A 25,398-nucleotide genomic window follows, 5' to 3' on the forward strand; every position below is an offset into this window, starting at 1 on the left:
TCTTTTCCATTTACTATAAGCAGAATCCTAACATCAGACAGCCACATCCCTCAAAATGAAACACCTTTTTCTTGGGTGGAGCCTTCAAACCCGATGGGTTGATGAAAATTGGCACATGGTCTGATGAAACGCATCTGCGATAAGTCACCCTTGAACCTGGGAATTTTAGAAGGAACTCACTATTCGCCAAACCTTTGTCCAATAATTCCCATATGGAGTGACCATCAGTAAAGTGTTTGCTCCAAGTGAGTTTGGAACCCTCAAATCCCAAATCAATGAAACCGCATTCATCAATAACATCACTGAAGCTTTGGATTTGATTATGGCCCCTCAAAGCTCCCCTGAATTTTTCATCCTGCTTACTGATTTTATTAAAATCCCCCACACAAAGCCATGGGATAGATGGCCTAGTGTTTAAACCCCTTAATTTATTCCAAGCTTCCATTCTTCAGAGAGTTTCAGGCTCTCCATAAAATCCAGTGAACCTCCATTCCGTTTCCAAATTTTTATCAAAAGTGGTATCAATAAAGTACCTATGAGAAACATCTCCTTTCCAGAAAAGCACCAGCTTGCCCCCTCTCCTTCCACTAGAAATCTCCCACTTATGATCAAAATTTATGTTGTGAAAAACTCAGTCTAGCCTAGCTTCGTCTGCCCATGTTTCGGCTAAAAACACAACAAATGGATCTTTTGCCCGGATAATATTTCCAAGCTCCTTCTTTGTACACAGGTTCCCAAACCCACAACAGTTCCACACTAAGAGATTCATGACTGTTGGCAGGCCTGATCATTAGCCTCCACCACTTGGAAAGAGAAAACTGCACCATCCTTCAAAACCTGTTTTGTTATTGCAAGGCAATTCTAAATGATCATCCATTGTCGAAAAATTCTGTTTGCCTGCACCTGCAAATTCTGGCTGACCAAAGTTCTGATTCGTGTTCGCTCTATCCAACCTAGTCCACGTGCTAGGTTTTTTCTATGCCCTAGTTGTCTCATGCTTCTCACATGACTTAGATTCATTTAAGTTATATTGGTAACTAGTTTTTAGTTGAGCCACTATTTGAATGTGATTGAAAATAATTGAATGATCTGAGAAAATAATGGGAATAAAACCACTTTCATCCGTTGAATAATCAGCACAGCTAGCGCTAGATATCTAGGTTATGATTGTCTCATTATCTGCCGAAATAATTGATTCCGGATTGTGTGGGATATTTTCAAAAATGTGGACTTGCATACGACTAGAGCCGTTTCGCGAGTTAATTGGATTATTAATGATTTTGGTTTCCTCCCTTCACTGAGACTTTAATGTGTTGCCTAATGTTGCCATGTTGTACACCACTGTAGGCTCCTCCATTGGTGGTGGCTCGTCGTGGTTCATGCCTTCATGTTCAAACCTGGTTTCACCTCCTTGGGTACCAGATGGCACTAATGGTTTGTGCTTAGGTGTGTAAAAACCTGGGATGGCAACGACACTTTGCCGCAAGGGAAAGAAAGGTGGAGCACGAAGAGTTAGACCAAATTTCTTTTGATTATGTGTTAGACTTCCTTCACATTCCAACCAGATATCACAATCCTGATTAGTGTGATCCCACCTGCCGCACCAATAACATATGTTTGGTAGGCGCTTATATTTGAACATTATCGAAGTTTTTTTTTTCCCATTCTCCAAAGATACGACTCGGCGGTGGCATAGAGGTAAAGATACATCCAACCCCACCCAAATCCTCATAAAATTACCACCCTCGGTTTCAGCTGGGTCAATTGAGTGTATGACTTGTCCTACAACTTTACAAATTTTCTCGGCAGCTTTGATATTTAGATATTTGTATAGAATTCCATGAACTTGCACCCAGAATAGAGTCCTTTCAAACTTTAGTTCTTCCACAACAATTCTTTTGTCGTACTTTTGCTTGACCACTAAGTGTTTGTCGAAACTCCAAGGCTCTACACTAAGAACCTTGTTCACTTCATTAGCATTTTCGAAGATGAAAAGAAATACATGATCTCCAAGATTTCTTACCTTGAATCCAATTTTCGAACACCACAATGGAGTGAAAGTTTTTGCAAAATCAATATTAGGGGTTCGTTTTGTGAGGTATTTTGTTGCTATGATATGCTTTTGCAAGCTAAACTCACTCTCTAAACAACAACCTGGACTCTATCAGAGAGCAATAGTTTTTTCTAGTTTTGTGATAATTCTTCCATTGTAATCAGAGGAAAAATTTTCAAAACAAGATTACAAAAAAGAAAGAAGAGAAAATCTGTTTCCCAAATTCCCTTGAAGAAAACCCAACTAGCCAATGTAATAACACTGTTAAAACGTGGAAGACAGACAAGCCTTCGTAGAGAAGGTACAACTATTCTACTACCTAAAAGAAGTTAGAACATTTTCTTAGCTATAGAGAAACTTTTTGTGTCTTTTGTTTCAGATTTAGAGTAAAGACTGTAATCTCTCCCCACCCACTTAAATAAGACCAAAACTCACCTAATTATTAATTGGGTTAAATGGGTATAGCCAATTAACATTAATGTTTATTAGGTTTTAACTAGGTACCCAATTAGACACAATTATGAACCAAGTATCATTTCTACAGATCACCCAACTCTAAAATACCCTAAAACCACTAAAATGACCAAAATAGCACTAAATCTAAAAAATGACTGAAATATCCCTTAAACCTAAAAATGACCAAAATACCCCTAAAACCTATAAAATGACTAAAATACGCCCCTAAAACCTTAAAAAAATGATTGAAATACTTCCAAAACCTAAAAATTGACCAAATACCTCTAAAGCTAAAAAATGACCAAAATACCATTGAAATCTAAAAAATAACCAAAATACCCCCTCAACCTAAAAAATGACCGAAATACCCTCTAAACTTGAAAAATGACCAAAATAACCCGAAAACCTAAAAATTGACCAAAATACCCTCTAAACCTACAAAAATGATCAAATTACCCTCGAAACCTAAAAATTACCAAAATACTCCCTTAAACTTAGAAAATGACCAAAATACCCCCTAAACCTAAAAAATGACCAAATTACCCCCAAACATAAAAAATTAACCAAATTTGGTCATTGTTAAGGTTTTTGGGGGTATTTTGGTCATTTTAAAGTTTTAAGGGGGTATTTTGGTCATTTTTAGGTTTTAGGGTATTTTAGTCATTTTTTAGGTTTAGGTGATATTTCGGTTAAATTTTAGGTTTCAAGGGTATTTTGGTCATTTTCAAGTTTTGGGGGTATTTTGGTCATTTTTTATGTTTAAGGGATATTTTGGTCATTTTTAGATTTAGGAGGTACTTTTGGTCATTATTTAGGTTTAGGGGGTATTTCGGCCATTTTTTAGGTTTAGAGGGATATTTCGGCCATTTTTTAGGTTTCGAAGGTATTTTAGTCATTTTTTAGGTTTAAGGGGTATTTTGGTCAATTTTAAGGTTTCGGGGGTATTTTGGTCATTTTTTTCGTTTAGGAGTATTTTAGTCATTTTTTAGGTTTACGGGGTATTTTGGTCATTTTTAGGTTTAGAGTAAATTTTGGTAATTTTTAGGTCTCTATGATATTTTTCTCATTTTTTTAGGTTTCAAGGGTATTTCGGTCATTTTTTAGGTTTATGGGATATTTTGGTCAAATTTTAGGTTTCAGGGGTATTTTGGTCATTTTTTTTAAATTTCAGGGGCATCTTGGTCATTTTTAGTAGTTTTTGAGCAAATTTGGTCTTTTTTAGGTTTATGGGGTAATTTTAAAGGATTTTAAGAGTGCTTTGGTCATTTTCAAGTTTTAGGGGCATTTTGGTCATTATGATGATTAGATAATCGGGTGGGTTAGGGTTTACCCAGAATAATTGGGTTGGGTTGGGTTGGGTTGGGTTGGGTTTGAGTTAGAGGTAATTAGTTAAATGAGCAACAAATGGGTAAATTGGTTTTTTTACCAACCCAATTATGTCCACCTCAAACCCACCCATTTGACACTCCTATAGTAAATAAATGTAAAAAATTAGGAGTGGTAATTTGTGTTCTCATGTTGGGTTTATGTCGTGTCAACTCATGACTATTCAACCATATGGATTGACACTAATCCGACATAGTTATCTAATTTTATCAAAGCAAAATTTAAAAAAGAAAATATAGATTTTAGTACTAACCCAATTGATCTGAACTATGAAAAACCAAAAAAATATATTTTTAATATAAATTCAAAACTAACAAGTAATTGCATTATAAATAATCATTCAAAATTAAAGCATATTTCAATATCATAAAGAATCAATCACAATATATAAAACAAAATAAACCACAACAACTAACAAGTTTATATACTTAGGGTTTTGAAGGGTACATTGGTAAAATGACATTTAGTTAAATGGATCAAACGGGTTCTATAAATTGGACACGAACACGATATGTTTGTTAAATAGGTCAGTCGTGTCAATCTAAATATGACACGAAACTATTAAGCTTAACCCATAACCTGTTAACCTTGTGTTGTGTCGTATTCATGGCTTGTGTCGAATTTATCACATCTAAAAATAAAAAAAATAAAAAAAGAAGAAGAAGAAGACCTGATTACTTTTTTATTTTCCAAGGTTGCTTTTTACTCTTATATTTGAGAGCTATTTTTTATCAACATATTTCATAAATAAATTTAAAAAATCCCCAAAATTTTAAAGGGGATGATGGCATTAGTATATCTTAAACACCCATATATCTCTTCTTTTTTTTCTTTTTTTTTATGAGAGCCATATATCTCTATTTTTTGTTTCCTTTGCTTTTTTGGATATGAATTTTGACCAAGAAATGTCACATTTTTCTTAAACCCCTAGCTTAAAACCATGTGCAATTTTTGCCCCAGGAACTGGAACATGGTTTAAGCAAAAGGATTTCTTAGGAACACGTAGCGCGTATCAACACCGTTAAATAAAAACATATTCAGATTTCAGACACGACGCAAAGTAAAATTCTTCATCAAATCTTCCTCTGTAGATATATGTCTTGTTCCCACCGTTGATCATTTTCACCAATCACCATAGTCCCAACTCCCAACCGCCCCTGCTTTCATCAAACCCCTTACTGTTGGTGTTTTTGTGTCAGCAGCGCACAGAAAAAGAAATGAGATATCAGTGAAAAGTGTGGAAACCAAAGCGAAGATCGAATTTTGTTGGGTTAGCAGCGATGACGAGCAATTGGAGAAGAACATTGGGAAATGTGAGGTCCTTCATTGGCAATAGCATGGGAGGCCTTAGAGGTGGAACCAACTTGGCTTCTTGGGCTGTAGCTGGAACCCTCGCTTATTTTCTTTGGGTCAAGCCCTCTCAAGACCTCAGACGCGAACAACAGGTTTCTTTCTTTCTCTCTTTCTTTCTCCTATATATATATGTATATTCATTCATTCATTCATTCAATTAGCTTTCTCATTAGTCTGAGGATTGCTATTATTATTGAATTGTAGGAAAGGGCTGCGCTTGCAGCTTCGGATCCTAATCGCTACATTGAGAAACGAAAACCAATTCCTGACCCTCAGGTATTGCACAATGTTCTTCATTACTTTCTTATTCATGGGTTGTGATTTTTTTTTTTTTTTTTTGTGTGGGGTCTTTAATTTGATTGGGGGAATTGGTTTCAGGAAACTGGTTTGATATACGGCAACAAGAATAGAGTAACTACTAGTAAAAAGGAAGAATAAAGAGCAGGACATGGGAAACTTGTAAGTGAGAGCTTTGATGGGTTGTGGTTAATTTGGCCATTAGTTCAAGGTTCATAAATTGGGTCTAATTGATATCTCTTACATTCATATAATGGGCTTCTTAATTTAATTTGTTTTTGTTTGATGCAATAAGAATTAAGAAATATAATATCAAGTTTTGGGTGACCCCTTAATGACATCTTAGCTGTTTTGCTTGGCCAAAAGAAAACTTAAAGTTATATAGATTAGTTCTCTTCTTGGATTTTAAGTGCTATGTTTCAAATTATGATAAATCTGTGCTGATTATTAGAGCGAGTATATGGTGACAGAGTGCATCTATATCCCTTGTGGCACATATGCTAATACCTTAGGAAAAAAACTATCATCTTCTGGTTTAGTTGCACCTTGGCATGAGCATAAAGCCATAAATTGCTTAGCCTGTCAAGGGTGAATGCCCCTGGATTATCCACTAACTGGTTCTAGTGGGTGGGGTCAGTTGCTCGTAGGTTGTACTGGCTAGAGGCGAGTTGAAATGGCCCTTTTTTAGAAAGGTTAACTGTGTTATCAAAAAAAAAAAGCTTTTGGTTTAGTTTTCACTTTGAAGTTTTTGTTAGGATGGCGATTCTCTGTGATTAGTTTTGGAGGTAAGTACCCATAATCAATTGGCTTTGATCATTTAAAAAAAAGAGGCTTTCTTCATGCAATTTGTTATGCCATGATGAAATATGAAGTGTGTGATCACATGATATTTTATAAGACATCATAGCTACCTCCTGAACAGTGGCTCAGGTGGTCAAGTGGTGGGATTGGCAGGGGATTGGGTCTGAGTCTTTCTAAAATAAAATCATTAAAGAGTAATGACAATAGTTGTTGAATGTGCTTATCTCAATTGAAATTAGTGTATGATTCTGACTTCTGAGGCTGTGGTGTAGAATGCACTATGGTACTAAGAACTGAGTTTTGTTGTACTGTTAAATTGTTGTAGCTTCGGCTGTGGTGTAGAATGCACTATGGTACTAAGTACTAACTATTGTCTTTAAATAGTAATGACAATAGTTGTTGAATGTGCTCATCTCAATTAAAATTAGTGTATTATTCTGACTTCTGAGGCTGTGGTGTAGAATGCACTATGGTACTAAGTTTTGTTGTACAGTTAAGTTGTTGTAGCTTCAGTTGTAATTATGTCTACTCTTAATACTAGTTTTGTCAAATGTGTTACTCCTGGAAAAATGAAAACTTTCATGTACAGCCCCAAGGGACAGCACAATCGATTGAGTGGCAGTCCCATGAAGAAAGGTCTTTAAGTAGTAGTTATTCCTGACCACTATTCTTTCTTGCAATATGAACGGGTGTTTGCAAATCTCTGGGGTCATAGATTGTTTATATATTAACACTTGGAAGTAAAAAAAAAAAAAGTCCTAGTTTGCATTTCAAAGGGCACTGAAGATTATGGAGGTGGCCATGGTGGTGCAAGTGCCCAGTAAGGGCATCAATAGACCATTGGTATGAGATCAATTAACCAGTTTGATTTTGTCCTGTCTTGGAAAGCTTCTAACTTCTCACAATTGGCTAAAGCTCTAAAATGAGGACTTCCTGGAATAGCCAAAACTGAACAGCACATAGGTTGAATGATGAGGACATAGGTACATAGCTCTTGGTGTCTCTCTTTGAAAACCATACATTTCGCTCAAGAAGTATGTAAGTTTCAATCCAATGTGTCATCCATATTCTTGATGAGATTCATGCATGCAGGTGGAAGCCTTATCACCTTAATGAACCATGAATCCCCTAATTGTATTGCTTTTTCTTATTCGGAAATCCATGTCTAGGTTGGTTTTGAAGGGTTTGCAATGTTATATACCTTCTAAATTTGTTAAATAACCATTTTTTTCCAGTTTTTATTGAGTAATGGCTGGAGTTCTGCTGGTGGCAGCTTAATCTAAATCTGTCAGTGTGTGGCTAAGATTCTCAACAAGTGCTTTGACATATTGAATAATATCTTGGACTGGGTGTCAAAATTTATTTATGATTCTCTGGAGTTCTTATAGTAACTCCACCATGGAGTATCCAAAATTCATCCATCCATTTTAAATCAAGGGACTGGATTTTGTCACGTCATCAATAATTTAAATAAATACCAATAATACCAATATGGTGATAGTCAATGTTTTTAAAGGATGTGGTGGAGGATGGTGATAATCAGGGTCCATTGACTAGAGAGGCCTCCAATTTGAAGATTAAGGATGTGGTGGATTATAATGGCAGATGGGATTGGTCTTCAGTCCAAATGACCTTCCCAGATGAGGTTTTTAGAGACATTAAGGCCACTCCAATTCCGCTTACTGCCAGATTAGAGGACAGATTGGCTTGGAAGTATTCGGATAAGGGGGATTTTGATCTCAAGAGTGCATACATGATTGCTACGGAAGTCATAAGGGATGTTCCTTTCAATGGAAAGTGGATTTGGAAGCTGAAGACTCTGCCTAGGATTCAAACCTTTGTCTGGAAGTGTATGCATCATAGTATTGGAGTCAACCAATGTTTATTGGCTAGAGGGCTGCAAGTGGAGGCCTGCTGCCCTAGGTGTCATCGTGAAGAAGAGTCCATTCTCCACATGTTGCGTGACTGTCCTTTTAAGTAAAGCTGTGTGGCACCAACTAGGCAAGCAGGTAGACAACTCCAATTTCTTCACTTTGAGCCTGCAGGAATGGCTAAACACTAATGCTATATCAAAGCTCCATCATAAGTCTGGTCCTTTGCCTTGGAATCATGTGTTTCGTTTTGGTATTTGGCTGATTTGGAATGATAGAAACCTTTGTACTTTTAGAAACAAAAATCCAAATCCCAGCTTGGGCAAAGAAATTGTGGAGCGTGCCTCAGAGTATTTTTTCTGTGCAAGCAGTTCGCTGGTTATTAAGCAGACAATTCCAAGGAGCATCAGATGGGAGAAGCCGAGAGCTGGCTGGCACACCTTGAATACGGATGGCTTGGCAGCAAGTAACTCTGGATTAGCGGGTGGAGGTGGGCTAATTAGAGATGAAAAGGGTGATTGGGTAACGGGTTTGCAAGGAGGATTGGAGGCACAACTTGTTTCATGGCGGAATTATGGGCTCTCCGTGATGGTTTGCAGCTGTGTTTGCAACTTCATATTCAGTCTGTTACAATTGAGTTAGATGCTAAGGTCATTGTGGATGCCTTTAACTCCCATAATTACTCTAATACTATTGTATCCTCTATCATGGATGATTGCAGACACATGGCTACCCGAATTCCACAGAAAGATATGCAGACATATTTACAGGGAGGCAAACAAGTGCGCAGACTTCCTGGCTAGATTAGGTACTGTGCTTGAGAGTGATTTTATTGTGTTTCCTAGTCCTCCTGTGGACTTATCAAGTTTATTGGAGGCTGATGCCAATGGATTGTATGTTACTAGGCTCTGCCCTAAGCCTTTGTTTGCTGTTTAGCTTTTAATGAATTTTCCCTTTTACCCAAAAAAAAAAAAAAAAAGTTTTTAAATGCTGATGACGCGATAAAGTCGAATCTGCTAATTTCTAAATGGATAAATAGGATTTTAGGAACTCCATGTTGGAGTTATCCTTGGAACTCTAGAGGATCCTAATCTGTCAAAAGTGGATCCTAATCCCTCAATCCATATTGAGAAAACCCATAATGAATTAAGCATTGTAGATTAGATTTAACAAAGTATGACTTGGTCATACCCAAGGGTGCCCATTATGGAACTGTTCCAGATTCCCCCCCCCCCCCCCCCCCCCCAACAAATCTTTTAAAAAATTTATTATACTGAATATTCTTCTAATTGTGCATTTAATTTTGGTAAATTAGTTTAATCCAGACCCTTGGGCTGTTGTTCTTTGTACATGTTTGTAGCTGTAAAAATGAGAGATAGCAGGTGGGCAAGTGCTTCTCTTGGATTTGGGATCATCATGACAGTAACATCTATTACTAAATGTTTTTTTTTTCCCACCTTTCTTTTTGTCAATTCTATTTTCTCTTGGTTTTTGTCAATAAATGCCATAAGGGTACACAATAAGGAATAATAAATGCTTAAGTATGAGCTGTCATGCACATTTTTTTCAAAAAAGAAAATACTTTTTACAATCATTCATTGACATGCACACACAGTCTTTGTGGTAGTGTTTATTTTCAAATATTTGTGCATTGTTTGATTTTATTATTTGAGAAAATGAGAAAAATATTATTTGATAGAATACTAAATACACCCAAGGTAGTCAAGGAGACAGGTGCTCTTTATCGCCTGAGGTGTAGGCGACAAAAAAGCGCTAGTCAATTAAAGCAAGGCGCCAAGTTCTAAAAATTATACATATGGACCTTGAATCTTATGTATCTAAATTATTGAAATATTATTACAAGTGTTTTTGACATGTGGTGCATGAAAGAACTAGGTCTATTAATTAGTTTCAAAATAGGCTTAACATGCTTTAAGGCTCTATTGATTATTCTAACAATAGGTTCTACAACAAACTCTTATAAATTAATTGATCTAACAATAATTTTTTTTAAAAGCTTGTGTAAATTAATTTATCTAACAATAGGTTTTAGAATAAATTTCTATAAATTAACAATCTAACAATAGGCTTTAGAACAAGCTTCTTTAAAAAAATAAAAAATTTTCAGGCTCTCGCCGTAGAGCCTTAGAGGCACCTTGCCTTGCTCGAGTGCCTAGGCGAGCACCTGGCTCACCCTTGGCTACCATTAATACACTTTAACTTGTGCCCTTATGCCAGGTGAATGGGCATGTTGGCATCATTATGTTCCACAAAAAGCTGTCAAGGGCCGATCTTTGGCTTACTTCTTAGGGGTGCATCCTACTGTCTTCTTTTCTTCTTTACTGGGCGTGCTTGTTAGTGGTTAAACTTATTTCATTGTGTTATTTGTGGCATGGTATAAACTAAAATTATGCACACAATTATATATTTAGAAATTTGTATATGAGAAGTTATATGGTATGTCTGGAACTAGACCAGGGTTACATATATACTGAATATAGGAGAATATGTGAGGTGGGAATGGGTTAGGTGTAAAGAGACTTTTGTGTCCCAAACCTAGGGTGGTAATATTTGACATGACCCGCAAACATGACAAAGTCAGTAGGTTAGAATCGATTGACGTTTAGCAGGTTCACATTAGATTCGCATCGACACAAATTGACCTGTTTAATAAATGTGTCAATTTGAGTTAGACACACAACTCTTTTCGATTTGTTTAACAAAGGGTCATATTACAAATATACTCTTTGAAACCCTAACTATATAAAATTAATTTCTCACCTAATTTCTTCATCCTGCTTTGGGATTAAATCATTTAAAACTATCATGTTCCAAGCTTGTAGCGGCCACAATCTGCTAGGGTAACCTTAACGTACTAGAGGGAACTACCAAAAGGCTGCAAATATAATTAAACCGCAATTAAGTCTCATCTTTTGTCGTGAATGATAATTGAGAACACTTTATTGCCCACTTGCTACTCTACGAGAGCAAGACTATCCTAAACCAAAAGGAATGCACCTGACCATGTTTGGTTCAAAGTAAAAAACCACTCTTCCTCTACACCTTGAAGATGGTTGTCGGAGAGGTTGATGAAACAAACTGTGTCATTTTAAGCTTGCTTCAAGATGCAATACTTTGACTTGAAATTTCCTAGTTTAAATTAGTTTATTACATTTTGAGAAACGTAATCTAATTGAGCTCAATTAAAGGTCATTCATTATATTATTTGTTAGATTCATAATTAACCTTATACAAGTTTAAAAAAATAATAATAATAAAAAAATAAAAAATAAAAAACCCAAGCTCTGATCAAGCTGTTGTACGTGATAGCAAGGTTGAGAGAACGGACAAGGCACTCAATGATATCTGTTAAACTTGTAATGGCCAAGACTTAGTAATTTATATAACAATATTTGTGAAAATCTCATTAGCCTAAAACACTACTACATGTAATCGTGCTATTGAGCTCCTTAACGTCCTCAAGCCTGCATAGCATTGTGACTCTCTTGCACGTCCTTTGCCATCTATTAGACTATTAGTGAGTGAAGAGCATGTGTCTATTACCACGTGTGAAACATAGTAGATGAGAAGAACACTAATAATCTAGCTAGGTAAATTAAAAAGAGAGAAATAAGAGGGAATAGGATGGAAATAATTTTTTTTTTTTTCGCCTTAAGATTACTCTTTTCATGGCCTTGTTTGGGAGTTTTAATAGGAGAGAATCCATTCCATCCTTTTCCCTTGTAAGCTCATTTTTAATCCCCAAAATTGGGAGTAAATCAAGGTAAATAGAATGTTTGATATTATGAATCTTTATTGGAGTTCCTATAAAACCCCTATTATATTATATTATATTTTATTTTAAAATTATATCCTTATGTTTATTAAAGAAATGGTATAATAATTATGTTATAAAATATATTTCCATTCAACTCTTTAACAATGTTACTTTTCATTTCATTTGCTTTCAAACATTCAAACAAGAGAAAGATAAAAAATTTAATTGCTTTCTGATGATGCCAAAATCGTCAGTTGAGTCACTCGTCTAATCCAGAGTATTAGATGATCTTGTAAGACCTGCAAAATAAAGGAGAGATTGATCGAAGAGATCACTAGGTTGTGCCTAGTGAGGAAGCCTTCGACGCTTAAGTTAGTATCAACCCACATCTTTCGTATATAGATAGTATTTTGTAGTAGTTTTTTGGCGTACCTTAGCAAATGGACAGATTGTCCTTTTTTTACGTGACATAGGTAGCTGTTGGACATAAATGAGGGTGATTATTACCCTAATTGTAACGTTCTTTGTCTTGATGAGAGAGTTTAAAGCCTTTGATGGTCGTTATTGAATGTGTTGGGCGGTTACTCATCTATCTTTGATGGCCTACTAATGACGCAATAACCATCCATTAAGATGGGCGACCTTAATGATTTTTATGGACTCATCAATTTCCCTTCATTCCCAAGTCTGATTTTGCTTTATGCTAGTCAGGCTTAGGGAATGTTCTTGACTTGTTTAGATTCAGACTTTCTTTATCTTCAACTACTTTCTTCTTTAGGATTGGTAGTATTTTTGTGATGACTTCTTAGTATCTGCCTTTTGAAGGTCTTTTTAGCGTTCGAGGGATCATAGCTTGATCTTGAAAGTGAGCTAATTTCTTTGGACGATAATTTTTTATCACTGCTGAAGAGCAAGTTAATTTTTTTGGACGACCATTTTTTATCATTGCTGAAGGGCAAGGTGATTTCCTTGGACGACCATTTTTTATTTCTTTAGACCGCTTCATCATTCTTTTGTAGCTTGGTTGTGCCATTTGTTTTTTTACGATAAGGCTTTAGGGAAGATTTAATGTTTTTCCATTGTTCGTATATTTCTCTCTAAAGTAGTGTTGTCTTCGTCCTAATATTTATGAGTGCCATTGCTGGGAGAGACGATCCGTATCGCTGCGAAGTATCTAACTCACGAGGAGAACGCGGTTGTGGCTGGTTCCAAGGTGGGGGCGTTGGAGGCTGAGGGCTTCACATTGAGAAAGGAGCTCATATCAGCAATGGATGAAGGGAATGCTGCCAATGAGAAAGTTAAAGCTCTAACCAAGGAGCTTAGAACCGAGAAGTTGTTGATGGTGCAGGAGGACGAGCAGCTCCAGTCGGCCAATCAAAAGATCAAGACTATGGCTGCTAGGCTGTTCAAGCATTCCAGCTTACTAAGGAGTACAATACTATCTTGTTCAACTAGTATTATAAAGGCTTCAAACTCTAAGGAGGTACTTGGTGAAGCGCGGTCTGGGGGTTGATTTGGAGAACCTAGACTTTGAATCCATAAAGAAATGAAGACTGAGGAAGTTGCTCAAGCTATGATGATCATCTTCCATTAATTGCTATGCAAACTTTTTGTATTTTGTTTGACCTTTGCCATATGGTTACCTCCCACAACCTTGTCGAAGTGATCCATATCCTTTTAGGGGACGTACCACTTAGCTTGTCTTTCAGATGATTTTACATCCATTTAAAGAATTCTATGACTTTGCTTCGTCAGTGATTTACAACTATTTAAAGAATTTTATGACTTAGCCATTTTTAGGTGATTTACATCAATTTAAAGAATTTTATCACTTGGTTTTATCAGTGATTTACATTCAATTTTATTACTTAGCCATTTTTAGGTGATTTACATTCATTTAAGAAATTTTATCACTTGGCTTTGTCATGTGATTTACATCCCTTAGATTAGGGGATTTTATCACTAGCCTCGTCATATGATTAATATTCTCACTTGGGGAATTTGTATTATTTTTTGCTTGGAAGATTCCTTGACGCTATGTCGTTTTGGACCTTCTTAAGGCCATGTTGATATTTGCATTAAGTAGTACATGCACTTGCCAAGACTTGTTAAACAAGGATTTTAGAACAATTCATACATGAATAATAAGTTACTAATGGCCTAGGTGAGCCTTTTTCTTATTTTTTTGTAATCCTAGAATTTTACCTCTTTTGATCTGTCTAGTACTACATACATTTTTGCATGAAACCTTGCTAGGTATAAATTTTTATAGACGAATATAAAAGAGAAAGAAATAAATGTGTTACCTTAAATGACGATATTATTTTGTCACATACCTCAATCTTTTTATTGTTGGGATCTTCTTGACAAGCTCTTCTCTTTTTAAGATGACAAGCTCTTCTTTTTTCAAGATTCTTTAAGCTCAACATGATACTTCATATCTAAGGCCTAGATTTCTTTTGCTTCAATTTTTTGAAGGCGTAAGAACTAGGCCACGTTTTTGCCCCCGTTCAAACATGAAAAGTGCAATTCTCTTTTGTTGACGACTAGAGGAATGGTCTGTCATGATTGGGACTTTTTTTTTTGGAGTGCTTTGACGACTATGGCCATTGTTGTTTGTAATAGCAATTTCCTCTTCCTTCTTCTTTAATTGTACGCTTAAGTCACTTCAATAATGCTAGCTGCATTTTGTTAGGAATGACAATGTACAAATATGCAATTGCATGCTATACAATTATTGGATATCATTTGACGAAATGCGTTCTATATGAATCATAGAGAAGTATTCTATGATAAAAAATAATAAAAAATTAAGCTATTTGACCATATGCTTTTTTAAAATGGTATTTGTTAGTTGCTTGCACTGTATATAATTTTTAAAGAAATTTAAAAAGATTTTGGTGAGTTGACAGAGATAGCAGAAATTTGTTGAGACTTAAACTCATGACCATATTGTGAACACGATCATCTAGGATTTTAAGTTTAGGAGACTTAATAGAACTTCTCAAATTTATGACGATGAAGCATATGCTACTAATAATATATATAGCTATATTAATTGTGATAATTGTAATAATTTTATAGCAATATTTTCAACATGTTCTATATATACATATTTGTAGATAATCATGCAAGCTTGATTTGCACTTAGTTATAATAAGCTAATAAATGGCATGGCTAATTAAAAAGAAAGAAATAAATGAGTTACCTCGACAAGAGACCTTAAATCGCAATACTATTATGTACGTATCTTGATCTTTTCATTGTTGTAGTCTTCTTGACAAGCTCTCCCACTTTTAAGATCTCTTTGTTAAGCTTAACATGCTATTTCATGTTTGAGGCTTAGATTTCTTTTGCTTCATTCTTTTGAAGGTACAAGTACTAGGACACGTTGTTCGTTCAAGGTTATATTTCCTTCCTTTAGGGACGAAGGTTATGCCAGGTGCTTATATTATTACATGCTTAATTGGTTACACATATACTACAATTTAAAGAGAGTACTTATGCTTGACATGTGATCTATCATCATACTTTCACATTCAATAAATATTCAAGCTAATGTTTTAACATCACATCTCATACATACCATTGTGTGAGCTATTATATAATAGACATATAGCAGTGTTAACAATTATAGATATATAGCAGTGCCATTATGAAAGAAATATTTGTGATGCTATGGAAAGAGTCTAGGCCTTTCCATGATTTTTGGCCTTGGTAAAAAATTACCTTATAGCAGTGTCAACAATTATATATAGATAGAGATGTGGTGGTATGATGCTATCATGTCACATACCTCTGATCTTCTTTTTAGCAAGCTCTTTTTGATGAGTTCTCATTCTTAATCCTATGGATTTGATAGTATATGTACAATCGAGATAGTCTTGTTGCTTTAGTCTAGTTGTTGTACTACATGTACTCTTTTTGTGCAAAGTGTTAGACTAGGAGCAATGATACCAATAAAGAAATTCACAAATAATATTAACCACAAATGTATAAAATTTTCTCTAATTTAAGGGCGATATATGTTGACATAGCATAATATCCCTTAGAGTGTTTACATAACACAAATATATTTTGGAATTCCTTATCAAAATTAAAGCAGTCGATATCATTTAGAAATGTTTGGAATAGTGGGTCATGATTGTTATTTGTGAGTTCATAATCAATCATATGCTCATGGGATTTCTCCTAAAAAGAGAGCTATTGAGAAATATTTCTTCCACTACTTGCATACATTAGTGTATAACATATGATTTTTTTTTTTTACGAACTATAACATATGAGATATTGATCAAAAGAAAACACATGTAATTAATTAGTTGTGCTTGGGCATATGCTAAAATCCAGAACTTAGGCGGTTGGAAAATCTGGTTTTGTATCTTATACAAAACACACACAGCAGAAACAACAAATATGAATCTATTTCATTCATGATTGATAACATACACTATGTAGATTTCAGAATTTAAGAACAAGATAGTGTACCTTAGTGTGGTAAAATTCAAAACAAAAGATTAGAAGTACTTGGGAACAGTTTTAATCTTCACTCCAATTCCACTTTACACCCAAGAAGTGTGATCTCTCAATCAGTTTTCAAGGGAGAATAATTGAGCAATTTCACTCACACATACACACCATTTCACAATGATGTCTCTCTTTCTCTTATAAAAAAAATTTTGTATATTTCTCCCTTTATAACTAACCGATTATCTAATTGGACTGGCCTATTAGGCCTTAACAATTGGGCTTTAGTATGTGGCTTAGGGTGAGATCAAAAGGGACTAATAAGACACTAGCTCCAATGGGCCTTAGGCATTTCTATCAACTCTTGACAAGTCCAAAGTTACCATTAATTATATTTAATACCACTATATCAATATAATTGCACTCTAGGCCTTTTTAATAAATTATATCCTAAGACTTTATTATACATGCAACCCCTTCATAAAATATTTATAGTAATACAAAGTCATGAATGTAGACCTGCCACTTTGAAGATTACTACATCTTAATCCTTGAGTACTCGGTTTAATCATTTAAGTTATTTATCATATATTTATGAAATCCAATTTCATAAATATATACTTTAGTATCTCCTTATTAAAGTGGTTAGGCCTAACACTTTGAATAACCAAACTCATCAAACTTATCTCAAGTGAATATTTTATATCTCCGTTAAGAGATTATGAATTCTATCTTGAGAATATATGTTCCATCAACACTAAATGTGGCTGCCCAACATACTGAAGTTTTGATCGTGACTTTAGATCTCACTCCTGATATATCAAAGCAACCTACACCTCATGATCAGGTCCATTATTCTCTCAGGATTAAGAGTTCATGCAAATAGTAGTCGTGAGATTTATTACTCATTTGACAGTCGTTAGGAGTATAATAAATCTTACAGCGGTCCACTTCAATATGTTTTAATTCTTAAAACATATCAACATACCAACTAGAAGTCTCTACTTCCATGATCAAGACAAATCATCTTAGTTGATATGTTATAGTCTTCGCGGATGAAATGCCGAATTTCATCACCGACTATGAACTATAATTCTGAGTTTACAAAGAACTTGTGATTTATATCTTCTGTGACTTTTTACATAAATCACATACTATGCATCACATACTATGCATCTCATGGACTATATGATAATGTCCAAATATTCATGTTATCATTATTTTTTATAATAATAAAACAACTTTATTTATCATAATATTAAGTCATACATAATGTTATACATAATATCATACAATAGGATTTATGGGCACAAATCCTAACAATCTCCCACTTGCCCTAAAGACTATTGTGCACTAATCTAACTTTCATTCCCTTCAAATGTGACTCAAAAATCCTTTGTGACAAGGTTTTGGTAAAGGGATCCGCTAGATTACTTGCACTATCAATCTTTGCTACTACTACATCTCCTCGAGCAACAATGTCTCGAATAATGTGGTACTTTCTCTCAATGTACTTTCCTTTCTTATGATTCCTTGGATCTTTGGATTGTGCAACCGCTCCACTATTGTCGCAAAACAATGTGATGAGAACTTACTCCATTCTCACAACACCAAGATCAGAAAGGAATTTCTTGAGCCAAACAGCTTCCTTTGCCGTCTCACAAGATGCAACATATTCAGCTTCCATGGTGGAGTCTGCAATACAAGATTGCTTAACACTACTCCAACTTATGGCTCCACCTCCCAAGGTGAACACACATCCTGAAGTGGACTTTTTGAAATCAAGATCTGACTGAAAATCTGAATCAGTATAGCCAATGGGAATCAAATCCTCACTATGGTAAACAAGCATATAATCTCTTGTTCTCCATATATACATGAGAATATGCCTTACAACTTGCTAATGTTTAGGTCTTGGATTTGATTGATATCAGTTGACCATGCCAACTGAATAATAGATATCTAGTCTAGTACATAGCATGACATACATGAGACTTCCCACTGCAAAAGCATAAGGAACTTTTCTCATTATATTTTCTTCCTCAATAGTCTTAGGCCTTTGGTCATCAGACAGGAACTCCATGTCTAAAAAGAAGTAATTCTTTCTTGGAGTTTTGCATGCTAAACCGTTCTAAAACCTTATCTATATACTCAGTTTGTGATAAACCTAACATCTTATTCTTGCGATCTCGCCAAAACTTGATCCCTAAAATAAAGTTAGCTTCACCCAAGTCCTTCATTTCAAATTGGCTTGACAACCAAACCTTTACCGATGACATTACCCCTACATCATTTCCAATGAGTAGAATATCAACGTAAAGCACTAGGAACATTACTACTTTGTCTCGATGTCTTTTGTACACACATGGTTCATCAAGATTTTGTTCAAAACCAAATGATTTGATTGCTTGATCAAATCTAATGTTCCATGACCTAGATGCTTGCTTAAGTCCATAAATGTACCTTTTCAACTTGCATACCATATGCTCTTGGTTTTGTACTATGAAACCTTGTAGTTGCATCATGTAGATCTCTTCTTCAAGATTGCCATTAAGAAATGCAATCTTGACATCCATTTGCCAAATCTCATAATCATAATGAGCAGCAATGGATAAGAGAATTCTGATAAATTTAAGCATAGCTACTGGCAAAAAAGTTTCATCATAGTCAATACCTTCTTTTTGTGTATACCTTTTCGCCGCTAGTTTTGCTTTAAAGGTTTCAACATTTTCATCTATCCCTCTCTTCCTCTTGTAAACCCATTTGCAACCAACAAGTTTAATGCCGTTAGACGCCTTTACAAAATCCAATACATGATTGGAATACATAGGATTCAATTCAGATTTCATAACTTGGACCCAATGATGTGTATCTATATCATTCATTGCCTCTTCATAAGTGTAGAGATCTGATTCAGCCTCTTCTTAAATAGGTTCATAAGTTTCTCCCAAAACTATAAATCTTATAGAATGCCGAACAATTCTCCCACTACGACGAGGCACATGTGTACTTGTCATCTCATAAGTAGTATCTTGTGGTGTATCGAATACAACCACATCATCCCTAATTTCATCTATTGGTTGTTCACTTATAGGTTTATTCATTGCAGCCAATACAACTCTACTTCTAGGAGTAAAATTATTCATATAGTCATTTTTCAAAAAGTTAGCATTTGTACTAACAAAAACTTTGTTATCATTTCGACTATAGAATAAATAACCCCTAGTTTCTTTTGGATAACTCATAAGCAAACATACTTCTGATTTTGGTTCCAACTTATCAGGTTTCTCCTTTAGCACATGTGCTGGACAACCCCAAATATGGAGATATCTCATACTAGGCTTACGCCCACTACACAATTCCATAGGTGTTTTGGGAACAAATTTTGATGGAACTAAATTCAAAAGATGTATTACTATATCTAAGGCATATCCCCAAAAAGAAATTGGTAAAGTTGAGCAACTTATCATGGACCTAACCATTTCCAAAAGAATCATATTCCTTCTCTTCGCTACACCATTTTGTTAAGGAGTTTCAGGTGCAATCAATTGGGATACAATCTCATTCTGAATTAGGTAATCCTTGAAATCCCAAAAAAGGTATTCACCACCTCGATCAGATCGAATAGCCTTTATGCGTTTACTCAATTGATTCTCAACTTTAATCCTAAACTCTTTGAACTTTTCAAAGGTTTCGGACTTCCGTCTCATTAAGTACATATAACCATATCTTGAGTAATCATCCGTAAAAGTGATGAAGTACTCATAACCTCCTTTTGCTTGGGTTGACATAGAACCACATACATCTGTATGAACTAATTCAAGCAATTCTTGGGCTCTTCTACCTTTTGCATTAAAAGGTCATTTGGTCATTTTAGCTTCCAAACAAGATTCACAAATTGGAAATCCATCAAAGTCCATGAGCTGTAAAAGTCCATCTTTTATTAGTTTTTGAATCCTATTTGAATTAATATGTCACAAATGCAAGTGCCAAAGATATGCATCACTAGTAGAAGGAAACTTTCTCTTTAATAATTTTACATGAAAACTACTATTTAATTCAGAATTGTATAATTCATGCTTATCAGGAGTTAAAATATAAAGATCATTCACAATATTGCTAGAACAGATAAAAATTTTATCCTTTTTTATTACAACATTATCTTTCAGGATAATAAAATATCCATGTTTACCTAAATAAGTTGCCAAAATTAAATTACTACGAACATTAGGTACATACAGACAGTCTTCTAATATTAAAACTTTAGAATTAAAGCATAAATTAAACACTCTAACAGCTACAACCGGAATCCTGCTCCCATCAGCCAAAGTAAGAAATAATTCACCTTCATTCAACTTTCTGGTTTCCTAGAATCCCTGCAAAGTGTTGCAGATATGATTAGTACAACCTGAATCCACACACCAAGAATCCGTGGGATTCTATACCAAACATAATTCAAGAAGGAATAAACTTTTCATACCCTTATTCTTGGCAGCTATGAAAATTGGACAATTCCTCTTCCAATGTCCTTTCTCACCACAATGGAAACATTTTCCTTTGGTTTTCTTTCCTTTGGTTTTCTTTCCTTTGTTGACAACTCTCAAGGTAATTTGTTTACCATCTTGTTTGGTGAAGTCCTTCTTCTTGCCCTTGCCTTTCGACTTAGGTTGAGAAGTAAAAGCTTCACCAACATTGACTTTAATACTAGAAGTACCAAGGATGCCTTCTGCCGCTACCAATTCATTCATCAATTCAGACAAAGAATAAATCTTTTTGTTCATATTATATTAAGTCTGAATTCCTTGAATGATTCCGGTAGTGACTGGAGTATCATATCCACTTGGGATTCTCCATTAATATCGACACCTAAAACTTTCAATGTATTCAGATTAGAGATCATCCTAAGACAATGCTCCCTCACTGAAGTACCTTCAACCATTTTGGTATTATAAATCTGTCTCATAGTTTTTTGCCTTGCAGAACGGCATTGCTCACCAAACATCTCCTTCAGACTTAACATAATGTCCGAAGCTAGTTCTACATCCTGCATTTAATGCTGTAGAACATTTGAAATAGATGCTAGGATATAGCACTTAGCCATCTCATTAGATTTCTACCAACGATCATATTGTTGTTTTTCCTCAAGAGAAGTATCTAATGATGAAAAGTTAGGACATGGTTGAGTAAACACATATTTGTGCTTTTCAACAGTAAGAACAATGTCCAAATTTCTTTTCTAGTCAACATAGCTAGATCCAGCCAGTTTGTTTTGATTAAAAATAGTAACAAGTGGGCTAAATGATGCCATGATTTAAATCTGAAAATAATAAACATGAATATAATAAGTATGGAACCTTAATAAAACCATAATATAAAATCACAAGTTCTCAATTTAACATACAAACATATAGTATGGAACCTTAATAAAACCATAATATAAAATATGCAATGACATTCCAATCCCATGTTTAAAATTCCTTGGAAGCAAGTAAATTATAAACACTATAATTGATTGAGAACTATTCTCATTATTAGTGTTATCATGATAACTCTTATCAAACACTAATAACATGTCGTATTTCCTTTAGCCTCTAAGTAATAATGACATAACTCCGAAGGGAGGTTAACATTAAACTTAGTTTAGTGTATACTATTGACTGAATTCTATGTGAGTTTTTAAGTAACTCCACGGTAGCGTGGTCATCCTTAATGAAAAAACACATATCATCCATCATTAAGAAGTTTATTCTGTAGTACCATGAATTAAACACCCTCCGAAGGGAGCAAGGCATATACACCAATGCGAGGTGCTTAATCATACTACTATAAACCGACAATAGAAGCCGTGAGATCCAACCCTTGTATCTCTCTCCAACTAGATATTTTAAATTAAAGGTTTTTAAGACCAAGAATCATAATAATGCTAGAAACCCTTGGTAAAACATAGTCCTAATCTCATTAGGAATAAATTTCATAAAACGAATACTTTAATTCTAGCATTAATATATATAATGTAATATAAACTCATATTACATTATAAACTCATATTACATTATATATAATATACGGATTGTTAGAATCCTTTATAGATAACTAACACATGCAAGATGGCCATGGAGTACAAAAATAGTCCAAACGAAGCAATAATAAAATGCATACCAAGCAGTGCAAAAAATAGTCCAAACGAAGCAATAACTAAATGCATGCCAAGCGGTTATTTCAATACCAATTGAATAACTATATATCATTGGCAACAACTATTAGAACACGGCCAACTATATTTCCTTCGCTATTCAAGCATTCAATTGCTTATCATGAAATAATCATGGCCCACGTTTGCATTTGGTTCTCATTAAGGATTCTCTTAAATCCTTGTTATATATGTTGTATATTATTGACCAAATATATAACAATTCTTTATGGCCAAGGACATAACAGTTTTGCAGAAATTTGAAAACATAAAGATAACAGTTTCCTTAAATTCTAAGACTCAATCACATGTTATACAAGCATGAGATGAAAACCTAGCTCTGATACCAATTGTTGGAAAATCTAGTTTTGTATCTCATACAAAACACATACAGCAGAAGCAACAAACATGGATCTATTTCATTCTTGATTGATAACATGCACTATGTAGATTTTAGAATTTAAGAACAAGATAGCGTACCTTGGTGTGGTAGAATTCAAAACAAAATATTAGAACTACTTAGGAACACTTTTAATCTTCACTCCAATTCCACTTTATGTCCAATAAGTGTGGTCTCTCAATCAGTTTTCAAAGGAGAATAATTGAGTGGCTTCACTCACATATACACACCATTTCACAATTATATCTCTCTTTCTCTTATAAAAAAAATTCTATATGTTTCTCCCTTTATAACTAACTGATTATCCAATTGGGCTGGTCTATTAAGTCTTACCAATTGGGCTTTAGTATGTGGCTTGGAGTGGGACAAAAATGGACCAATATGACACTAGCTCCAATGGGCATTGGGTTTTTCTGTCAACTCTTGACAAGTCCAAAGTTACCATTAATTATATTTAATACCACTATATAAATATAATTGCACTCTAGGCCTTATTAATAAATTATATCTCAAAACTTTATTATACATACAACCCCTTCATAAAATATTCGTAGTAATACAAAGTCATGAATGTAGACTGTCACTTTGAAGATTACTACATCTTAATCCTTGAGTACTCGATTTAATCCTTTAAGTTATTCATCATATATTTATGAAATCCAATTTCATAAATATATACTTTAGTATCTCCTTACTAAAGTGGTTAGGCTTAACACTCTGAATAACCAAACCCATTAAACTTATTTCAAATAAATATTTTATATCTCCATTAAAAGATTATGAATTCCATCTTAAGAATTTATGTTCCATCAACACTAAATGTGACTGCCCAACATACTGAGATTTTGATCGTGACTTTAGATCTCACTCCTGATATATCAAAGCAACCTACACTTCATGATCAGGTCCATTATTCTCTTAAAATTAAAAGTTCATGCAAATAGAAGTCGTGAGATTTATTACTCATTTGACAGTCGTTAGGATAATAATAAATCTCACAGCGGTCTAGTTCAATATGTTTTAACTCTTAAAACATATCAACATACCAACTAGAAGTCTCCACTTCCATGATCAAGACAAATCATCTTAGTTGATATATTATAGTTTTCGCAGATGAAATAATCAATTTTATCACTGACTATGAACTATAATTCTAAGTTTACAAAGAACTTGTGATTTATATCTTCTATGACTTTTCACATAAATCACATACTATGCATCTCATGAACTATATGATAATGTCCAAATATTTATGTTACCATTATTTTTTATAATAATAAAACAACTTTATTTATCATAGCATTAAGTTATACATAATGTCATACATAGCATCATACAATAGGATTTAAGGGCACACATCCTAACATAAGCATGTCGTGCTCCATTTTAAATGAGCAATTAAGGACTTCAAGCTGAAAAATATCCGGTTTCATGCTTTTAAGTACCCAAAATTAGGATCTTTAAACTTTGGAAAGTTAAAAATCAGCTTCTCTTATTTTTAAGCCTATAAGGCAAATATAAAATTGCCGATTTTTCTTGAAACTTTCCTTTTAAGTTTCTAGGCTTTTGATGGAATAATAAGAGGGACTATCTTAAAATCATTTAAGATGATAGTAAAAAATAGGCCTTTTCCCATGCAATAAATTACGCTCGGTAAAGTGTTTAAAAAGCTTTGAAACCCGATGTTTTAGCCTATTCCTTTACGGATGTGAACCATGCAAAGTTCTTGTGTGAGATAAATAAAATGCATTATTTGAGTTATGGTGTAAGAGCAACACTGATTTGTGATTTGCCTATGATTGGCCTTGTGAACAATGGTTAAAGTCCAGACTAAAAATCATTTGAACTTCTAGTGAGAGCTTAATTGTGTTTTATGTGGCTGTTCGGACTAGGACAAATAAAATTGGGTAAATGGTCGCGATTTGCTATCCACCACCTTTGGCGTAACAACATTTATGGGACATAAATTCTAATTTGATTCCATATGGAATACACATAATTCTTCTCCGCAACAACAGTTATGGTAAATATTTCAAAAGAATTTGATTTGTTTTGTATTTTTCACCATTTTCATAGTTGACTTCCTTAATTGGTACCATTCTTTATTAAGCAACATTCTAGTATACTTTCCAGAAATTACGTTGCCTAATGCAATAATGAGTATACAATTAAAATTATATACATGGCAGCCGGCTTTCCTCAACCGTTTTCTTCTTTTTATGTTTTATTCTTCTTAAATTTTGTAGACAATAAATGGTCTTTTAATGTGGCAAAACCGTAATGAAATCTTTTTTATGCCAAAAACTTGTATTTTCAAATGCAATTTGACCTCACCTCTTTAATACC

At 34.4% G+C, this 25,398-nt stretch overlaps 1 protein-coding gene across 3 annotated transcripts; it reads left to right on the forward strand.

The window, feature by feature from the left end:
• Positions 1-4,865: 4,865 nt before the first annotated feature.
• On the forward strand, positions 4,866-15,666 carry LOC142616285 (uncharacterized). Of its 3 annotated transcripts, XR_012840877.1 has the most exons (5): positions 4,891-5,340; positions 5,453-5,524; positions 5,627-5,707; positions 9,578-9,639; positions 15,368-15,666. XR_012840877.1 is itself a non-coding variant. In XM_075789166.1 (4 exons), the coding sequence occupies exons 1-3, from the start codon at positions 5,176-5,178 to the stop codon at positions 5,684-5,686; spliced, it is 297 nt and encodes a 98-aa protein (XP_075645281.1). In that variant the 5' UTR covers positions 4,866-5,175; the 3' UTR covers positions 5,687-5,707; positions 15,368-15,666. The 3 variants fall into 3 exon arrangements, 2 of the variants coding, with proteins under 2 accessions (XP_075645281.1, XP_075645286.1); XM_075789166.1 differs by lacking the exon at positions 9,578-9,639 and having other exon boundaries at positions 4,866-5,340; XM_075789171.1 differs by lacking the exons at positions 9,578-9,639; positions 15,368-15,666 and having other exon boundaries at positions 4,897-5,340; positions 5,627-5,884.
• Positions 15,667-25,398: the final 9,732 nt, after the last annotated feature.

This window comes from Castanea sativa, chromosome 1 (assembly GCF_040712315.1).
Source record: "Castanea sativa cultivar Marrone di Chiusa Pesio chromosome 1, ASM4071231v1".
Lineage (NCBI taxonomy): Eukaryota > Viridiplantae > Streptophyta > Magnoliopsida > Fagales > Fagaceae > Castanea > Castanea sativa.

Coding starts and splice junctions, on each gene's coding strand:
- LOC142616285 (XM_075789166.1), top strand. CDS start 5,176: ATGACGAGCAATTGGAGAAGAACATTGGGAAATGTGAGGTCCTTCATT. Junction 5,341..5,452: donor ACCTCAGACGCGAACAACAG/GTTTCTTTCTTT, acceptor ATTGAATTGTAG/GAAAGGGCTGCGCTTGCAGC. Junction 5,525..5,626: donor AACCAATTCCTGACCCTCAG/GTATTGCACAAT, acceptor AATTGGTTTCAG/GAAACTGGTTTGATATACGG.